This window comes from Lissotriton helveticus, chromosome 3_1 (assembly GCF_964261635.1).
Source record: "Lissotriton helveticus chromosome 3_1, aLisHel1.1, whole genome shotgun sequence".
NCBI classification, from domain to species: domain Eukaryota; kingdom Metazoa; phylum Chordata; class Amphibia; order Caudata; family Salamandridae; genus Lissotriton; species Lissotriton helveticus.
In genome coordinates this window covers 1,036,817,522-1,036,835,563 of record NC_136061.1, presented here as the reverse complement: position 1 = coordinate 1,036,835,563, position 18,042 = coordinate 1,036,817,522, and the positions used below count along the sequence as shown (strand labels likewise).

Below are 18,042 nucleotides of genomic sequence, written 5' to 3'. Positions count from 1 at the left end.
AAAAATGGTCTAGAATATGGGGAAAGTGGAATGAATTCCGAGGAAATATCTGTGAACCTCCGCAAACGACATCAACTCTGGAAGACAGTCCATGAATACAGAGGGGGACGAGTGGGTTGGGCGATGAGTACATCTGGATGATGTAGACACGGGAGAGATAATGGGAGAAATGGTGTCACCTGTTGTAGTGTTCTATTTGGGGGCTGAGACGGTACTGTCGTGTATGCAATGCAATGTGATGTGTACCAATTACTTGCAGATGGAGATGATTATTGTTTATTGATGTCTAAACACTTACGATAACGAAATAACAATAAAAAAAGTTTAAAAAAAAAAGAATCTAGACAGAGGTTGGGGATGTGTCAAAAGAATTCAGTGTGACAGCTAACGGAGAGTTTCCGGGGGTGATGGAGGAGTGATCAGTTGAATCCCATTAGCTAACAACGAACCTTCAGGATCCTTTTAAGTAGACAAAGACCGATGTGAGCCTGACTATCTTGGGCTAAAAAGACATTAGGATGGGTCGTGACACCTTGAAGGTATATAGTATAAAGTAGGCAGTTCACGCAAGGCATTTCACGCAAGGCCTTATAGGAAATCACCACAGCTAAATATGTGGTAATGGGGAATAATAATCGCTCCAAGCAAGGCTACCATCTGTGGAGAATTTTATTTTGATTGCAGTAGGGAGTGAACACAGGGCATTTCGTGCAAGTCCTTGAAAGGACAATTCAAAGACCAAGTGTGTTCGATAACGGCGATAAACTCTAGGCGAATGGAACTCTTCGAGCTTGACTTGAGATGGTGACTTTTTCAGCTGGCCTAACCTGGTCCCTGTATTTAGCCCATGCTCTATCGCAGTCAGTCTGAACTTGTGGCTTTCACCCGGTCTCGAAGGACCAGATAGTCACGAGTGGTGTTTTGAGGTGCAATACTTACCTGAAACTTTCAGAATTGCGTATCTCCATTTCTACTGATTGGATTTTTGTTGTTTTGGTGTCAAATAATGTATTAAGTTTTACATGATTGTTCTAAGTTGGTGTGGAATTTTTCTTCTGTTGTGTTTCTACTTTATTACTCTTTGAGAGCTGCATAAACACTTCACACATTGCCTCTAAGTTAAGCCAGACTGCTTTTGTGCCAAGCTACCAGAGGGTTAAGCACAGGTTTAGTGAATTTTTGTGGTTCACCCTGACAATGAGTCCCCGATGCACCCACCCATGGGTGTGTTATTCAGAAGACTTTTGTGGTATAAGATTTTAGCGATTACTTGCACACTCAGCGTCATGTCACTCCATCTTTGTGTAACGAATAAGGACCTTCAGCAGGGTTGCATTGCAACGTTGGTATGTTACAGACAGATACCGCTTTTTTTCTCCAGAAGTTCAAGGACAGAACAAGCATTTACAATGCAATGGTCTCGGCATTATTAAAGGTAGAGCTATTGGCATTGCTCATGACATTTTTTATCAGGTTTTTTTAAAAAACATAAATAAATGGTATTGTCATTTACAATGGTAATAGGTGAGCATTAGAGAGTAGTAGAGAGTATTCGCGGACACAGAGCCACACACACAGAAAGCCACACACAGAGAGCCCCACGCACACACACAAGCAGCCCCACGCACACACACAAGCAGCCCCACGCACACACACAAGCAGCCCCCCCACACACACACACAAGCAGCCCCACACACACACACAAGCAGCCCCACACACACACAAGCAAACCCCACACACACACACAAGCAGCCCCCCCAACACACACACACGCACACGCAGCCCCACACACACAAGCAGCCCCACACACACACACAAGCAGCCCCACACACACACACAAGCAGCCCCACACACAAGCAGCCCCACACACACAAGCAGCCCCACACACACACAGAAGCAGCCCCACACACACACACAAGCAGCCCCACACACACACACAAGCAGCCCCACACACACACAAGCAACCCCACACACACAAGCAGCCCCACACACACAAGCAGCCCCCCCCCCCACACACACACACACACACAAGCAGCCCCACACACACACACACTTCAATCTGAGCTCTTGCTCTCACAGATTGTTTGTAATTTAAAATCTGTTTGTTTACTGCCAACACATCAAAGAAAATATGCCGCTTTTGGTTTATTCAAAGCACACATTATGATATGGAAATCGCGTTTAGCATGTATTTTTTAGATGCGATAAACACTCTCAACGGAATCAAATAGGAAGACAGGACTGTGTTGTGGGGAATCTACCTTTAAGGCCCCGGGCTGTTGACACGTTGGGGTCTGCGGTACTTAAACAACAGCTGCTCAGATTTAAGACAATACTCTTTAAAGGGATCCCCTGAAGATAGCACCTCTTGGGGTAGTGGCGCCGTTTAACTAAGTGCATCTGTTAGTAGCAGACAGTCATAGACATAAGGAAGGAAGCCTGCTCGCGAGACAGTTTATTTGGTATTTTAGCCTCCGTGTCAGTGCTCTGTTTGATTTCTCCGAGAGTAAATCACTCAGTCCGAAATAGAAATCTGTGCCAGCGGTCCCATAAAACTGCCTCTCGAGCAGGTCTTTTTGTGACTTGTGACTTTTGTTCTTGTGTTTTTACGTTGTGACTCGTGACGTGAGCCTAATGGTTAGTTTTCTGCCCCCCAGCTGGGGCTGGGGCCGCATTTCAAATTGCTACATCTGATTCTAAAGAAAGACCCTTTTATAAAAACCTCTGCACGGTAAACCAATGTGTTAGGCAGCCATACTGCCCGGGGTTGGGGGACTTGGGGGACTTGGGGATGCCTGCTCAGACACCAATTGCCACAGCAAGGCAGCCCTCGTTTTTAAACAGACCCAGACATTTCTCTCTTACAGGAACACACCTTTTTTACACACACCCCTAAATGACCTGCTAACCTAGCATGAGCTTCAGCATGTGCATGGCGCTCACACTCTGACAGAAACCCTGTGCCACACCCTTGTATTTCCAGGGGCTAGATGCCTGTCACTTTTAAGGACACGCAGCGGGCACTTTTAAGGACACACAGACCTGTCACTGTTGCAGCCACACCTGTCACTTTTAAGGACACACCGATGGGGGGTGGGACCTGTGAGGTGACCTATCACTTTTAAGGACACAAATGGTGGTTAATGGTATCTGCATATACTACTATAATGCGATTACATGAAAGGCGATTTGGCCAGGTGTGCCTATCACTTCATAGTATCCTTTTAAGACACACTGAAGGGCATATTTATGACCTTGTGGTCCCAGGGAAAGGGCAGGAATGCACCTTACTTAAAAGAATAAAGCGCATCCCTGCCCTTGCCCTGCGGCCATTTAGGCTGCCTAGCACCCACACAGGCACCCATGCACCATGTACCTGTGTTGCATTGTGGACTGTTTTTGTGCAGGAACGGGCACCTTCCTGCAAAGAACACAATCCTGAGAGGTATATTCCTATGCAGCACACAAAGAAAGAGGAAGTAACAAGGAGCAATGATGATATTTCCCTTTGTTACGCCTCCCCTAGGAAGGCATATCTTTCTGGCGCATTCCCAGGTTTACCAGTTCTGGTAAATCTGGAATGCTCAAAAACCATGGGAGTTGCGTGGGAACAACCACACAACTCTTGTGGAATGCCTTCCCATGGTAGAGTAACGCAACACAACTCTCGTGGAATGCCTTCCCATGGTAGAGTAACTCAACGCATCGATTTGCGCTGCTTTGGTTTACTCCAGATTTATGAATCCACTCAGAGCCACGCCTGGCTTCATAAATCTCTCCATGCAACTGGGCTCATACATATGGGCCTCAGTGTGGTGAGATGCGCGGTCCTATTCTTATCAAAAGCCCTTCGTTCCAGTCAAAGTTCCAAAGTACTGCGAATTTATTAGAATCATGATAGCATAGTTTGAGGTCTATGAATTAAAATTAAAAATAACATTTTAGCCTGACATGCTATGTCTCTTCTATGGTCAAAGAAAAAAGGTGTTTTTTTAAACAAACAACTGTGAGGGCGCCGGCCCTTGATCTGCTGTCTGGGTATATCAAAGGACTCGAACCTGCGCATCATCAGACGGAAAGACTTCCCAGTCCCCAGGAGGGGAGGGGGGGGGGATTTCACACCAGACCAGGGGATGAGGTGCAACCCGTGAAACTACACACGGCCCTCTCTGCTACCTGGGGTGCGAAATCGAGACCCGTCTGTCCCCGAAGGAAACGCTTTGGGAGTGAGCCTGGGCTGCGCCAGCTTCTGTCTCTGTTGTGATCTTGGGCAAATCTGAATAACACTGGCTGCAAGTTGAATCACAGACAGGCCACTTGCTTCTTTTCTCCAAGAAAGTCTGCGTTGTGGTAACAAGTGAATACACGCCCGCAGACTGGTATGAAAAGCGCCGACGTGGCTGGCAAGGCACGAATTGTACTGTTTACAACTAAACCATGCAAAGCAGTTCCGAAGTACGACAGCGGTATCCTGTTGGCTGCGTTAACATCCTCCAATGGTGTAGGAAGCACGTGCTATTCTTCACACACTGCTGGAGAGAAGAGTAATTGTGGTTCTAGAGCACGGCAGGTCCATGTAAATAAATATTTAAAAAACACGGGGAACGCGTGGCAATAGCACAAGCGAAGCGGCCAGAGCTGCCGACTTTTGACGTGGGGAACCAGTTCGCATCTCGGCGTCATCTCAACGCCCTGTGATTCCAGGCACATCACTTAATCTCCACGTACCTTCAGAAGAGTAAGTAAAACGCTCCGATACCGTCGGGTCGGGTTTGTGCTGTGTAAAACTGGGAAAAAGAGCACTTCTTTAAAGAAAGGAGTGAAAGGCATGCTACTGCCCCAGGCAAGGGTCAGCCTGTCGCGGTGGTTGCAGACGGTGGGCACAGCCATGCATTATTGTGGACCGTCACACGAACGTTTTTATTTTTCATTACACGGAGGAGGCAGACCATGAAAAGAGAAAGAAGTAGGGAGAGCATATATGGAAACAGTGCAAAGGGAGAAGCAGGGATGAAAAAGTAGGTGTACCATAGTGTGAGATAAAGTGACAGATGCAAGAAAGAGGCACGTGGAAGAATCGAGACTAGTTCACGTTAATATTCGGCAACCCGGGCATTCGGGAAAACGGAATGGCGTCGAACTCCAAAGAAAGACCCCTCTGTGCACATTTTTTTTTAATACGAATTGAGAATTGGTCGTAGAAATTCGTAACGTTGCTATGTAGAGGGCAAGGAGTCATTACACTGGCTGATTTTTTGTAGTCATCACGGCCTTCCGACAGACAACATTTCCAGGGCTGTCTCACCCTAACAAGGGATAGTTACCTCATGTACGACGCTGCTCGAGCAGCAAAATGGCGGCCCCAAACATACGTAAATTTCGGATTCGGGGGCGTGTTTTTGAGTTCTGAGTGACGGGTGACGTCACAGGGCTAAAGAACGAAAAAAACACGCCCCCGAATCCGAAAGAGACGGGGCTTTATTGGAGTGACTCCCTTCTCCTCCAATGGCTGGCCTCCGTTTAGGAAGCCAGCCATTGGAGGAGAATGGAGGAGAGAGGTGGGTCCAAAGCCCCCAACTCCAAAACATTAATTCTTCGGGACTCCGCCCCTCACTGCTTCCGCAGTGAGAGCTAGGTTCCTCGACCTAAAAAAGGGCCCTGATTCAATGTCCGTTTGCAGACCCAGTTCCACTTACAGTGCTGATCCATATACATTACCTTTTACACAAATTAAACACAGAGATTGAAAGTTGCAAAGCCCGAATCATTCACGTACGTGCATAGCTCCCGTGCAGGTGTTGTGCAACATGTGGACCAACATGCGGATGAACAGTCAAGATTCACCTTACAGGTTCAGGGCCATCTAAAAAGTTTAGAATTTGAAGATAGTTACCCTGTGGCGCTGAACAAATCTGCAAGCTGGAAGAGAATGTCGATTTCCAATGGCGTAATTTGTCCAAATTTGTTTGCAGAGTGGGCGAACTCCTCTGTTATAAGGTAAAAAGAGAGCAATGCAGCTGTGAATTGAGTGTAACCTCCAAGTACATCTTTAATATTGTGATAGAACTCACTCCAAAAAGCAATCAAACATGGAGAGCATTGCATAAGCAAACACACACCCCCAGCATGCTTCCTCGCACCAGAGGCCTGCCCTTTAGAGTAAAGCATTGCAAATTCCGCCGATGCTCTGGATGTCAACGTACCAAGGTTAATGAATGATACCATAGCAATTAGAGAGAAAAGAAGCCAGCGTTAGTAAAGCCCTTTGTTTAAAATACGCGCTCACAGATGAAGGGGAAAAGAAGTAAAATAAAGATCACCTTTAGTAACCTCTACATCCTTTCTTGAGCCTGCTAGAGTGCTGTATACTTTTCGAACTAGCTCCATGTTATTCAGCAAGGAGTTAAACGCATTAAAGTACGAGAAGCTAACCTGATGGGAAATGTTTCCACCGGCAGCCTAGAAAACAAAAGCACAAACAGCGTTAGTGCGACCTTAGGCCTCAAAGGCACCGTCGCTTCATGAAAGTGAAACCAAAGAGCCACCTGGACATGGTGGAAACAAAGCAGGTGTGTACACAAAACAAACGCAATCAGCTGTTTGCAATTCAATTATCTCTAGCCACACATTCGACAAATTATACTTTAGTTTAAAACACTAGGATATTAGCAACTAGGACTTTTGTAGGTAGTATATGCTTAAAATGTTTGTATCGCAGGCGAGGAATGAACTGTAGAGGCTGATCTTGTAATAACTTAATTAAATATGAAGCTGAAAGAGTTACTTACTGAGAGACAATGAAGCTAAAAGAAATACTGTGGTAAATAAATAACAATGGATCGGCTTACTTTTAGCAGCTGTGCACCTTAAATAATATTTTTCCACAGCGCCATGGTGCTTCGCAAAGCTAGGTGAAGGCCTTCCTCGCTTCTCCCTGTGGACTGGCCTTGCTGACACAAGAGCTAAGTGACCACAGTGACCGATGGCCTGTCCAGTTTCCGGCTCCAGATGTCTTTGGGGGAGCGAGGGTGGGACGGCGGAGGTAAGTAGCACCAGAGGTGGGGGCAGCAGAGAGGATAAGTACTGTGGGCTTGTAGTAAGTTGAGGGCCTTTTAACCTTCCTGGCCTGGAAGCCAACACAACCAGCACAGAGGAAGCTTCTGGTGAGGAAAGAATCCCCTCGTTTGTTACTGCATAATGGAGATTTCATTCCTTGCAGAGGTCAAAATTCTAAGTAGCATGTTGCTTGGCTTTCAGAATGTGATACAATTTATATTAGCTGATAGCCAATTGTAATAGTAATCAGTCAAATATATCAAATGTTCTAAGAGCACTAAAACAACCGAACCCAAAAAGTGGACCATTCTTCATATTATATGTGAAAATTCAAAGTCCACTTTAAAACCATCCCCTGTGGAGCAGTGAAATAGATACCAGATGTAATGTAAAATCTTTCAGTGAACCCTGTACAAACATGCCAATATATCCGATTCAGGCGGGAGACTCCCAATTTTAAAGCAGAAAATCCCTTAATTTGCCTCCCGCCGGAAATCTCCTCTGCTTTAATAGAAGTCAGTAGGGCAAATACATTCTCCAGATTACGTTTTAAAATCTACAACTTTCTTCTTCTAAAATGTTAGCATGTGTCAGCAGGCAAGCCTTAGGTTTTCATTATTTTTCATTTGAGATACTGGGTTCTCTGCAATAATACACGGCCAATTAATCTTGCGGAAAACACAATATTCTGCCATTGTGCTTCTTTCAACTTTTGTCTTTTTTTCTTTACTTTTTTGTTTTTCACTTATTTTTTCCCAATCACTGTCTGTTTTGTGTAAGGTCTGGATAAGGAGGTGTCCCAGGTGCTTGGAATCTTTCCAGATAGGGCACACTTCTTGACACCAGTAGCTGTTCTGCAGTTTAGGATTTGCCATTATTCATAATATATTGTCATTTTTATCTTTATAAAAATTGAGTTTTATTTTTTAGAACTTTGTTCATTAATGTATCTGTCTTTACTTTCCCTTTCTTCTTAACCCATTTCTTTTGCTAATGTTTTCAGTTCATAGCGATCTAATATATATGTATTAGCTGGCAAAATGTACATATCCTTCAGTTTTAACATGATATATTTACAACTGTTTTACTAGAATAAGAAGCCAGAGTTCTATAAATGTATAGATTATTAGTGTGTAATTAATGGCTTGCATTTATTTACTGTATTTTGATTTCACATTGATTCTAGACTCATGATTGTCAGTCAGTCAGTCAAGAACATTTTATTATCGGCCCTGAGGCCATAAAAGCATACAGAAACTTCAATAAAAGGCATTTCTCAAAATTCTAGGGCTCACAAAGATAAAAACTGCATTAGATACAAAAATATCACAATTAAATCTCAAACAAATTGTTTATAAAATTATAAAACCATCAGATAAAATGTGCTTAAAATAGGGTAAAACCCTGCAAAACAGTACATATAAATAGTCGGGAGTTTACAGTATGATCGGGTTTAAAGAATGACCATGGGTAAAACAGATGAACGTCCAGAATTCAGGTCTGCAGGCAGGGGACGGGTTCAACTCATGATTGTTATTGTTTCTCTTCTCAATATATCCTGGAAATGTAATAAAATCACTAAACTGAAAATGTTTTGCAACTGCATGTACGTGGCTAATGAAAAGATAACAGCCCCGGCTGACTTTGTGGGCAGACTTGGGTGGTAGTGGAGTTTGTGCCCGGCCAGGCGGCCACCTCCGTCATACTGCTTTTATTGATGGAGCAAGGACTCATATAAAAAGAGACTGGCTTGGACACAATCCTCTCATATAAATCCATGATGTAATATTAATAATGTATTGTGATACTAATATGCACCACATTTCATATATTTTTAGCTAGATGAAGCTTGCCTATGTGTTCTACTAACGAGTAACCGGAGTGGAACTTAAAATGGCTGCTAACGCGGGAAACTGTATTGCGCATGTGTCAGCTGCATCTACGTAGAATGACGTCTTTAAGCTTGGAGGGAAATTTCTGCTTCTGCGCAAGTGTATCTAAAATGGCCGTTGAAAACTCACATGCTAAGCATCTGCTTTGCTGAAATTAAAATGAAGTATATAGTAAATGCTAATCCGGGGAGAGTCTTTATAAGTAAATGGGATTAGAGATAGGTGGTATACAGTGAAATAATTTTATTTTTAAATGAATACTTTTTCTTTTGACCTCTCTATTAGTTTGTGTTTGGGCCTCTAACGATGCTAAAGTCTACAATACACGTGGTTCCTCACGCAGGCGCAATGATGACAAGCCAGAAACAGTGATGTCAAATCTTGAAACTCGTCCAAGGCCGTTCTCGTTACATGTCCTGGGAACCAGCTGGACATCCTGAAGACTCAATGGACAACTGTAAAATGTATACATTGTTGTTGATAAAAATTGAGAATACGGGTGGGAAATAAAGCTTTCGAGAACAAATTAATGGGTGAGAACATAAAACAAAGAACTAAAGAAATGTATTAGAAACTTAGCATGGTGTGATGATTATCCCCTCAGCCTGCTCAATCAGAAATAGGAGCTTAATAAAGTTGAAACATTTAGGGGAGGTACATGTAATTAGAAAAGTACAACTGAGGTAGTTAGTTAGAACAGTGCGCAGCCGCAGCTAGACAAATGTTGAGAGACCGGGATGCTGTTCAAATGCTGATCAAATATTTGAAGAAGCAGACTTAGAAATTTAAAGCCAAATAATTAGAAGAAGATCACGGAAGAATCAAGGAGGTAATCAAATTAGAAGATCACGGAAGAATCGAGGAGGAAGTTAGTGTCAGAGAAGGGTAAGACCCAGGCGTTGAATCCAGAAGAGGTCATCTATCTGGTCCTGAATCCTGTCCTGATGTCCTAGTCACCTGTTCTTTTTTTAATTTTTTTAAAATATTTATTGCACAAACTCAAATCACACAGCTTCAGGCCTACAACCTCACGGGCCGGCCGCGACATATGCATACCAGACAGGACCCTAGTCACCTGTTCTTTCCAATGGACCCATTAATCTCTTGGCCAGAGGGTCTGATTGTCACACCATCCTAGGTAAATATAACTCTGTGTAATGTATCAATAGCTAGTCTCTCTATCCTTTTTCCTGAGGTACTGTTGTTGTGTTAATCTCATTGTAATAGAATATTACATTGAGTAAACTGATCTTACTTCCTTGGAGGAATGGAACTCGTACTGTACGTTTTGCTTTGGCTCATACAATTTAAACTAGATAAAACATTTAAACTATTCCAGAGTCTGTGGTTATTTAGTTAATAGTAGGTAAATGAACCTATGTCATATCACCATCTACTAATTCCAACTAAAAAGGTCCATTGACTAAAGGAAAGGCTTTATGATCAGTCAAAGATTAGAGAAATGATAGGTAAGTGATACTAATTAAAGTGTTTATAAAGATTAACCACCAGCGGTGATAACCAGCCTATATGAGTGAGTGTGTATATGGGACCAGATGAATATATGTTGTTAGATTATCGCAGGTTGGTAACCCGCTGAATCATTATCATCATTATCATCATGCTGTCTCACCCAATACTATACTTTTAGCTGTTACCTTATTTACAGTACATTACTTTTTGAGGTTTTAAAAAATAAAATTGTTTACTAACAGTAACAATATCACATTGAAAGCCATATCAGATATTCACCGATTAATTTCATAGCCATTATAAGAATGAGAGCATCCTGTGCTGATATCACATGGATATTTACATTACCATACTTGTGTAGAGTGTTAAAGTGCTTAAGTAATCATTGGCTCCAATGTGTGTGACATGCTAAATGATCTTTGGAGAAGGCAGAATATTTAAGATCATCGCTCCTACTCAATGCTAGTGTGCATATGAGATGACACCTTATGCGTCTAGTGTCAGAGTAATTTTCCCAAGACTGCCATAATTCAGCATGTTTCCGGGGGCACCTCCTAGTCCTATATAAAAGCCTCTCTATGATAGCAAACTGATTCAGTCCATTTTTCTATGGACAGAAGGATGCAGCCGCACTAGCACCTTAGCCACGCGTAATCTCTCATTTGGTGAGCATACTCCCAATCCGGAGGAGTAGGCGGTTACCTATTGGGCCCTCAATCCTCCAGTAATCCCAGTAGAGCCATCTTGGGGATAAGATGGACAGGTCTTTTCAAGGCATTGACTAGTGGTTTTTTCACCCAGGACCAACATTTGTGGATAGTAGGAAATGACCATACCATCTGAAGGAATGTATTGATTGTATCAGTGTGGGCTAGGTCTAATACCATCTGCCAGAGCTTCTGGGGTATACAGTAGATACTGTGTAGGTATTTAATTAAATTCAATCTATTCTGGGCTGAGGTAGCCAGTGCCCATGGGGCCATCTTAGCGTCCCTCAATTAGGCTTTAGCCAGAGACCCCAACTCTGTTTGCCATTTCGAGCACAATGCGGGTAGTGGTTCAGGTCTAGGGTAGTCCTCACCCATTCCACCAGAAACTGTATAGCCAGGGAAAAGAACAACGGAGAAAGGGGACATCTTGTCTGGTGCACCTTTCAATCGTGAAGGAGCTCACGATGCACCTTTAGCTCTGACCCGAACCCATGTGTTCGAGTAGAGATTTCTGACATAAGCAAGAAACCAGGAGCCAAAGATCATGTTGTTAACACCTGAATGAGGAACTCCCAGTTGATTGCCTTTTCAAAATCAGAAATGCTCAGTGCCAGAACTCCTACAAGTTCCTGGCATCTGTCCAATTCCAGAAGGAGTCATCTAATGCAAACTCTGACAAAGCCAATTTGGTCCTCGTGTTCCAAGAAATGAATTATCTTAATCAACCTCACAGTAATAATTTTTGACAACATTTTTGTATTGTGATCTAGCAGGGAGATGGGCCAATATGAGAAACAAATATGGGGGTCTACCCGGTTTTAGGATCACAATTATAATAGTTTCACAGACGTCACAGGCAGTTTGCTTACCTTAATGGCCTCGTTAAACAGTGATAAAAAGCAGGTACATTACAGATGGAAATCGCTTATTGAATTCCACTGAAAACCGCTTGATTCCAGTGTTGTACCAGAGTGTAATTATCCAATGGCTTCAGTGGTTTATTCTATTGTTATAGGTGGTTTAGGGTCAATCCTTCTGATCGGTAAATCCATGATCAAAGGGGTTGATGGATCCTGCTCTGGGATTGGGCATATAGGTTTTAGTAATATATGGCAAAGGAATCTACTATGTTTATCACATGGTTGTATGGCATTACAACGCGGGCTTTTACCACGCGTGCCATTACAACGCTGTTTTTACAAAGCAAGTCGTTACAGCGACTTGCGCTGTAAGGGCTGGATAGTGGAATAGTTTAATTTTCTATTCCAACTCCAGCCCACGTTACAGTAGGGAAGGTGTTTGAATAGAAAATTAAACTATTCCCTATCCAACAGCGCCCTCCAGCGCAAGTCGTTGTAACGGCTTGCGTTGTAATAGCAGTGTTGTAATGGTAGTGCGTGGTAATACCCGTGTTGTAAAGGCTGTTTACCCCAGCCAGTAGACCAGCATGCCATCCTTGACTCAGGACTCGTAACATCTGCCTTGTGACACCATCCACATATATCTGGCAGCGTCCGTGGCCAGGCAGTGTAGTTGGGATCTTACTAGTTCCAGCCCCCTAAGAAGAAATGCTTGTCCAGTGCGGCCCACAGTCAATTCCAATTTTGTTATTCATGTCATAGAGTCACTGTGTCTGAAGTAGGTAATAGTCCCCTTCTCGCCACTGCTTTAAATGCCCCAGCAAAGGGAGGAAGTTATGGATTGCACGATGTCTGCGGCAGTATAATGAATAACCAACTTTCAACCAAAACCCCCTTCCCAACCTACTCCCACCCTATATTACATCCTCTTGAGGCCTCTGTCGCCCCATTAGAACATCTACAACTAAGAAATATTAAATGGCAGAGTAACACAAAATGATTGTTGAAGCTGCCACATTGAGCACCACAGTCTACCCTGTACCTTTGTTACTGCTGGTACTGCCCAGGTCCAAGGCAAGAAAAGGAACGGTTGAGTGGGAGTGGGTAAGATGGACATCACAAGTGCTCCTGATATGTGCAAAGTACCTCAGGACTCTTTCCTCCACTGAGGGCGAGCGGAAATGCTTTAAAGACTTGAGTGATGAGTCCTCAAAACGATGCTGTTTTCTGTTCCTCCTACCCCAGCATTTGAGGGTTTCCATTTGTTCCAGAAGCCAGGCTTGGTTTCAGAGCAGGTCTCTTCTCTACCCAGTCCCATGCTCTTTCTTGTGTATCAAAGAATAATGTTTTCTCTTTGTATATAAAACTTTCCACCAAACTGGGACCAAGAATATATACTTGACTTCCATTGCCTGCAGTTTTTACTTAACAAAGAAATGAGAAGCATTGCTGTTGAACTTTCAATGTGTAGTCAGGAAATACCATGATTTTCACTGTGTCACAGTTCAGGTTGGTTATCTTTCAGGGCGTCTGCAGGATTGTGTCGGCATAAGCCAAGTTGAATACCCAGGAAATTATGGGTCAGGGTGGATCCCCGTGGTAGGATATGCTATCAAGGTCCTGTGTGCCCTTTCAACTATATAAGACAATGGCAAAGATCCTCGCTGTCACCATGATTTTAGTCCGGTAGTAAAGAATTGAATCAGAGCTGAGCACATTGTACCCTCTAGGACCCTGACGGTCCTGATGTTCTTGCGTCTTGATCTCCCCTTCTCGTCCTCAGACCAGTCATCTAGTTGTTTTACCATCCTCTGCAGCCCGGTAACTTTGGCCTGAAGTGTGTTAACAGACTCTTCCGCCATTGTGATTCTGCCTTCAGCGCCAGTCATCCAATTAACTGTGTTGACTAAGCACAGTCGGGACCAGCCTTAATTCATCAATATTTCCTCCTATTGCCTGTAAAATAGGTTTGTGGCATACCATGCACCAATGCCTGCTGCAAGTTTCAGCTTTGTGGTAACGGCAGCACCATAAGGCCATAATGTTGCTTCGGTAGGCGTCTCCCTTTGGACAGCCATGCAATCCTATGGCCATGGCTGCAGCATTACCAGGACAACCGCTGCAGGGACCCATTTGAAGTGCGTTCTTAGCCGTGGTGTGGAGGACAATATCCATTGTGCCCGTGGACTTCAGAGCCCAATATTCAAAGCAGCAGGAGCCCTGTCATAATTTTTGCACGCCAGGAGGCGCTTTAAAAACATCAGCGTGGGCTCCCGCAGCGCGGGACGCGCACGGGCCAAGGGTGGAACCTTATGCGCCCGGACGATGCTGGGCATACCCTCTTGCCTTTTCATCTGGGATCCAGCTCGACATTTGATCACGGTGGTTACACCTCATCTGGGAGCTCTGAACCTCCCTGTGATACCTGCAGCGATCGAGGAGGTAGGATTGACTTCTGCTGCTGGTCAATCTTAGTTGATGGTTGCACTGATCTTCCAGAAATCATACGTTGATGAACTTGTGCCTAGAGTAATCGCGCTATGTTTTGCACGCTTTACTTTCTATGTCCTCGGGCTTGTCTTTTGGACATTTATATCTGGGACTGTAGTATTCCTTGCTCTCGTCTTTCACTTTGTGGGGGCATGGTTAGACGTAAGACAGCATTAGCCTCTGCAAGGGTAAAGTCCGGTACCACCGCTTTAGTATCTACCATGGATTCTTTTTTACAGCAGGCTGCAGCGGTGATAGATAAGGAAATTGAGCTGGTTAACAGACGTTTTTCTAGGTCACCAACCAGCATCTCTTGTCCCCTGCTTGTTTATACTGGCGTGTCTCTGGTAGAGTGTGACGATGAACTTTTGAGCCCGTCCATTAGCTCTGGGATCCCTGATCACTCGCAGGCCGGTGCTGGGCTATCTAGTCTGTTATTAGTCTCTCCTAAGTCCTTGCCAAGGTCCCTTTCTCCATTTGTTACAATAAGCAACATGGGGGTATCGAACACCATCGACTACAAGGGAATATGGATAATCTATCCAGTAAGTCAACGGAAGTATCTCTATCCACCAGAAGTGAAGGCGTAAATCTGGCCGCAAACGAGAATTCACGGCTAGGCACAGGCACTAAAATGAAATCTCATACTATGGGGGTAGAGCGAAGAAATCGAAACCGAACTTGGCTCCAAAACCATAGGCACCGATCACGGATCCACTGTTTGCTCTAGAGACCTTCCAGGCCGCTATGTCTAGCCTGTTGGACTTAAAACTAGGGCCGATCCTTGAGAGGCTGACTTTGATGGAGAAGAGCTTATCTGACCATAATCATACTGAATTACCATCTCTCACAGGAGGGCAAAGGGTCAACCTGGGCCTGTGTACTGCAAGGGACTCTCTGTCAGTGTCAGTTACTAATTTGTCCAATAATATCACGGAACAGTTACAAAATCGACTAGAGCCGCAGACCCTAGCACGGGATTGGCCTGTAATAACGAGCAAAAGCTCAAGCAAAAGTAGGGATATGCATATGCAGGCACGAGTCATCGAAGAAAGTCAAACTAAAGGCAGCCGATTGGCGGGGAGCAGCGAGGTTCAAACACAGTATTTTCCAGCCATTTATTTACCGCCCGAATCTACCCCTTATGTAGTGGTTTTGGGGAATGTTCTATCCCTCCCTATGGGAATGAAAGAGGATTATGGCCAGTTAAAGAATAAAGTACTCCACTGGCTATCAAGTAACACTGCATTGGGTTTAAGGTTGGAAAAAAATATCATCATGGTGCGACGTGTTAGCTGGATAGGCAGTTCCTGCAAAATTGGATGGGATGATTATGTTATTGTAAATTTCAATAGTCCACTCCTTGCTGAACGGCTCCTGTTCAGGGACCCACACTCTGCTCCTTCTAGCTTCAGGTCACCTGTCAGGGCCCTACCACTGGGGTTTTTCTATAAACCAGACACAACAGGGTATACCCATAGGAGCACCAACTTGGAAGCCCACCAGATGGCTGGTCACATAGATTTCCTCCTGTACACACACAAGTGCCTCCGCCTACAGTTTACTCTAATCATCTGTCCCCAGGTCACCAGTATATATCGCCCCCCTCTCTGGAGTTATTTAATAGATTTTCTCCACTATCCAAGATGGAGGAGTGTGACTGACTTACAAGCCCCATATTGTTAGCCGCTGAGTCAGAGCCAAGTCAACAGGTTGCTCCAACGCAAGACAAGGGGGGTCCCTGTGTATCTGATATTAATATATTATCGTGGAATATTGCAGGTCGGGACAATAAGTTTAATGATCTTAACTGGTTGCATTTCTTGAATCAGTATAGTGTGATCTGTCTGCAAGAAACATTGTTGGTGGATTGTAGCTTATTTTTGGAGGGTTTTAAGGCTTTTTTTGTTCCAGCTTCCCCTTCTGTGGGTGGCAGATCCAAGGTGGTATTGTTATTTATATATCTTTGGAAGTAGACTACCAGATTCAGGTTCTGTCATAATCGAGCCCAATTCTCCTGGCCCTGGTATTAAAACGGGGAGCAAATAAATTAGGTTTGATACATTTTTATAATTCGGTGGCATGCCCCCAAGGTGTTTGTAATATTACATTGTTGTGCACATTTAATAAGGCAGTCATGCACTTCTTATCTACACAATCTCATGGTCCTGGGCGATTTTAATATCCAACCTTGTGGAGATCCAAGGACCACTAGCATCATCGATTTAGGCTGCCCTGGGATGAGAGGGATCCATTTTGAACATTCAGCTCAGGGGGAAGTATTGAATAATCTATTAAATTAATTTCATTTTATGACCCTCATGTCTTTATCTGAACCACATAGCAAAGCAGTTGTCCCCACTTTCAAAGGGAGAGGTACATGTTCTTTTATAGGTTATATTTTAATTTCATCCTCTCTACAGTCCTTTTTTTGCGGTTTCACTATTTTGGAAAGTCGCCATAGTGACCACAATCTGCTTTGTGTCCAAATGCGTGGCCCAATCTTGTTTAATAAAAGAAGCGTGGGGAACAAGGGTATGCTAAGACCAACAGACGGTTGACGACGGCTGCAATGGTTCCAGATCTCCCCAGGTGATTTTTAACTTGCAGCGAGAGAATCCTGTGCTACTGAATTAGTGCTATGCACCTCTCCAGGTTTATCCCCGGGGGAGGTGATTACCGCTTATAATATTATTTCCACTAAAGTTGGGTAACTTTTAAGCACTCGAAGAACAGTTGCTTTGACCCCAAGATGGTTTGATTCGTCATGCTCCCAGGCGGCAAACAAGCTGAGGGAAGCTCTGAATGCAAACCCGAGAAATCAATCCATGGTAAGAGCGTGTCGTAAAGAGTACAAATTAACATTGGTAAAAGGCAAGAGTGTCTTGAAGGAGGAAGCTTGGAGGGAGCTGATTGAGTCTAGTACCCTCGGGAACAGCTCCAGGTTTTAGAGCATTGTCAACAGACCATTTCCAGAGCATGAAGTAGGGGGTGAACTAGGCTCGTATATCACCGAGGATGAATGTGTTGTCCACTTCCAAACTATATTTGAAAGTCCAACGGAGCAATCATGTCATACAATCAGTGACATGGATGCCCCCGTGGTGTTCTTTGAGCAGGGTGAGGTTGAGGCTGGTATCAGCAGTTTAACCTGCAACAAAGCTCCAGGTCCAGATTGCATCCCTCCAGATCTTTTCAAGTCTGATTCACTCTTCTGGGTGCCGGTCCTTGTGGCTGTGTTTAACACAGCAGCCAAAAATGGCTGCCCGGAGTCATGGGCCACCTCAACTATTGTACCCGTTTTTAATCTGAATAGTACATTTTGCTATAGGCCGATCTCACTGCTGGATTCGGTGGTTAAGGTTGTGGGCCACGTGTTATTAGAACGACTGTCCACTTGGGCAGAGGAGTATAAGATCATTTCCGATGTCCAATTTGGATTTCGCCCGGGTCGGTCAACCGTGGCCCAATGCCTTAACTTAACCATGTTACTTAGCAAATACAAGGTTGCACGTTCAGGAACTATCTACCTAGCCTTCATAGACTTGTCTTTCGCGTTTG

The 18,042-nt window shown here is 44.0% G+C and overlaps 1 protein-coding gene across 1 annotated transcript in view; it reads right to left on the bottom strand.

Annotated features, from left to right (window-relative positions):
* The window catches only part of SLC25A12 (solute carrier family 25 member 12), a 513,431-nt gene that overhangs the window by 201,117 nt on the left and 294,272 nt on the right, over positions 1–18,042 (bottom strand). Inside the window, exons 7-8 of the mRNA XM_078681570.1 lie at positions 6,321–6,459; positions 5,894–5,987 (exon numbers count right to left, since the gene is read on the bottom strand). Coding sequence (XP_078537696.1) covers positions 5,894–5,987; positions 6,321–6,459 — 233 coding nt within the window. The remainder of the gene's footprint in view (positions 1–5,893; positions 5,988–6,320; positions 6,460–18,042) is intronic.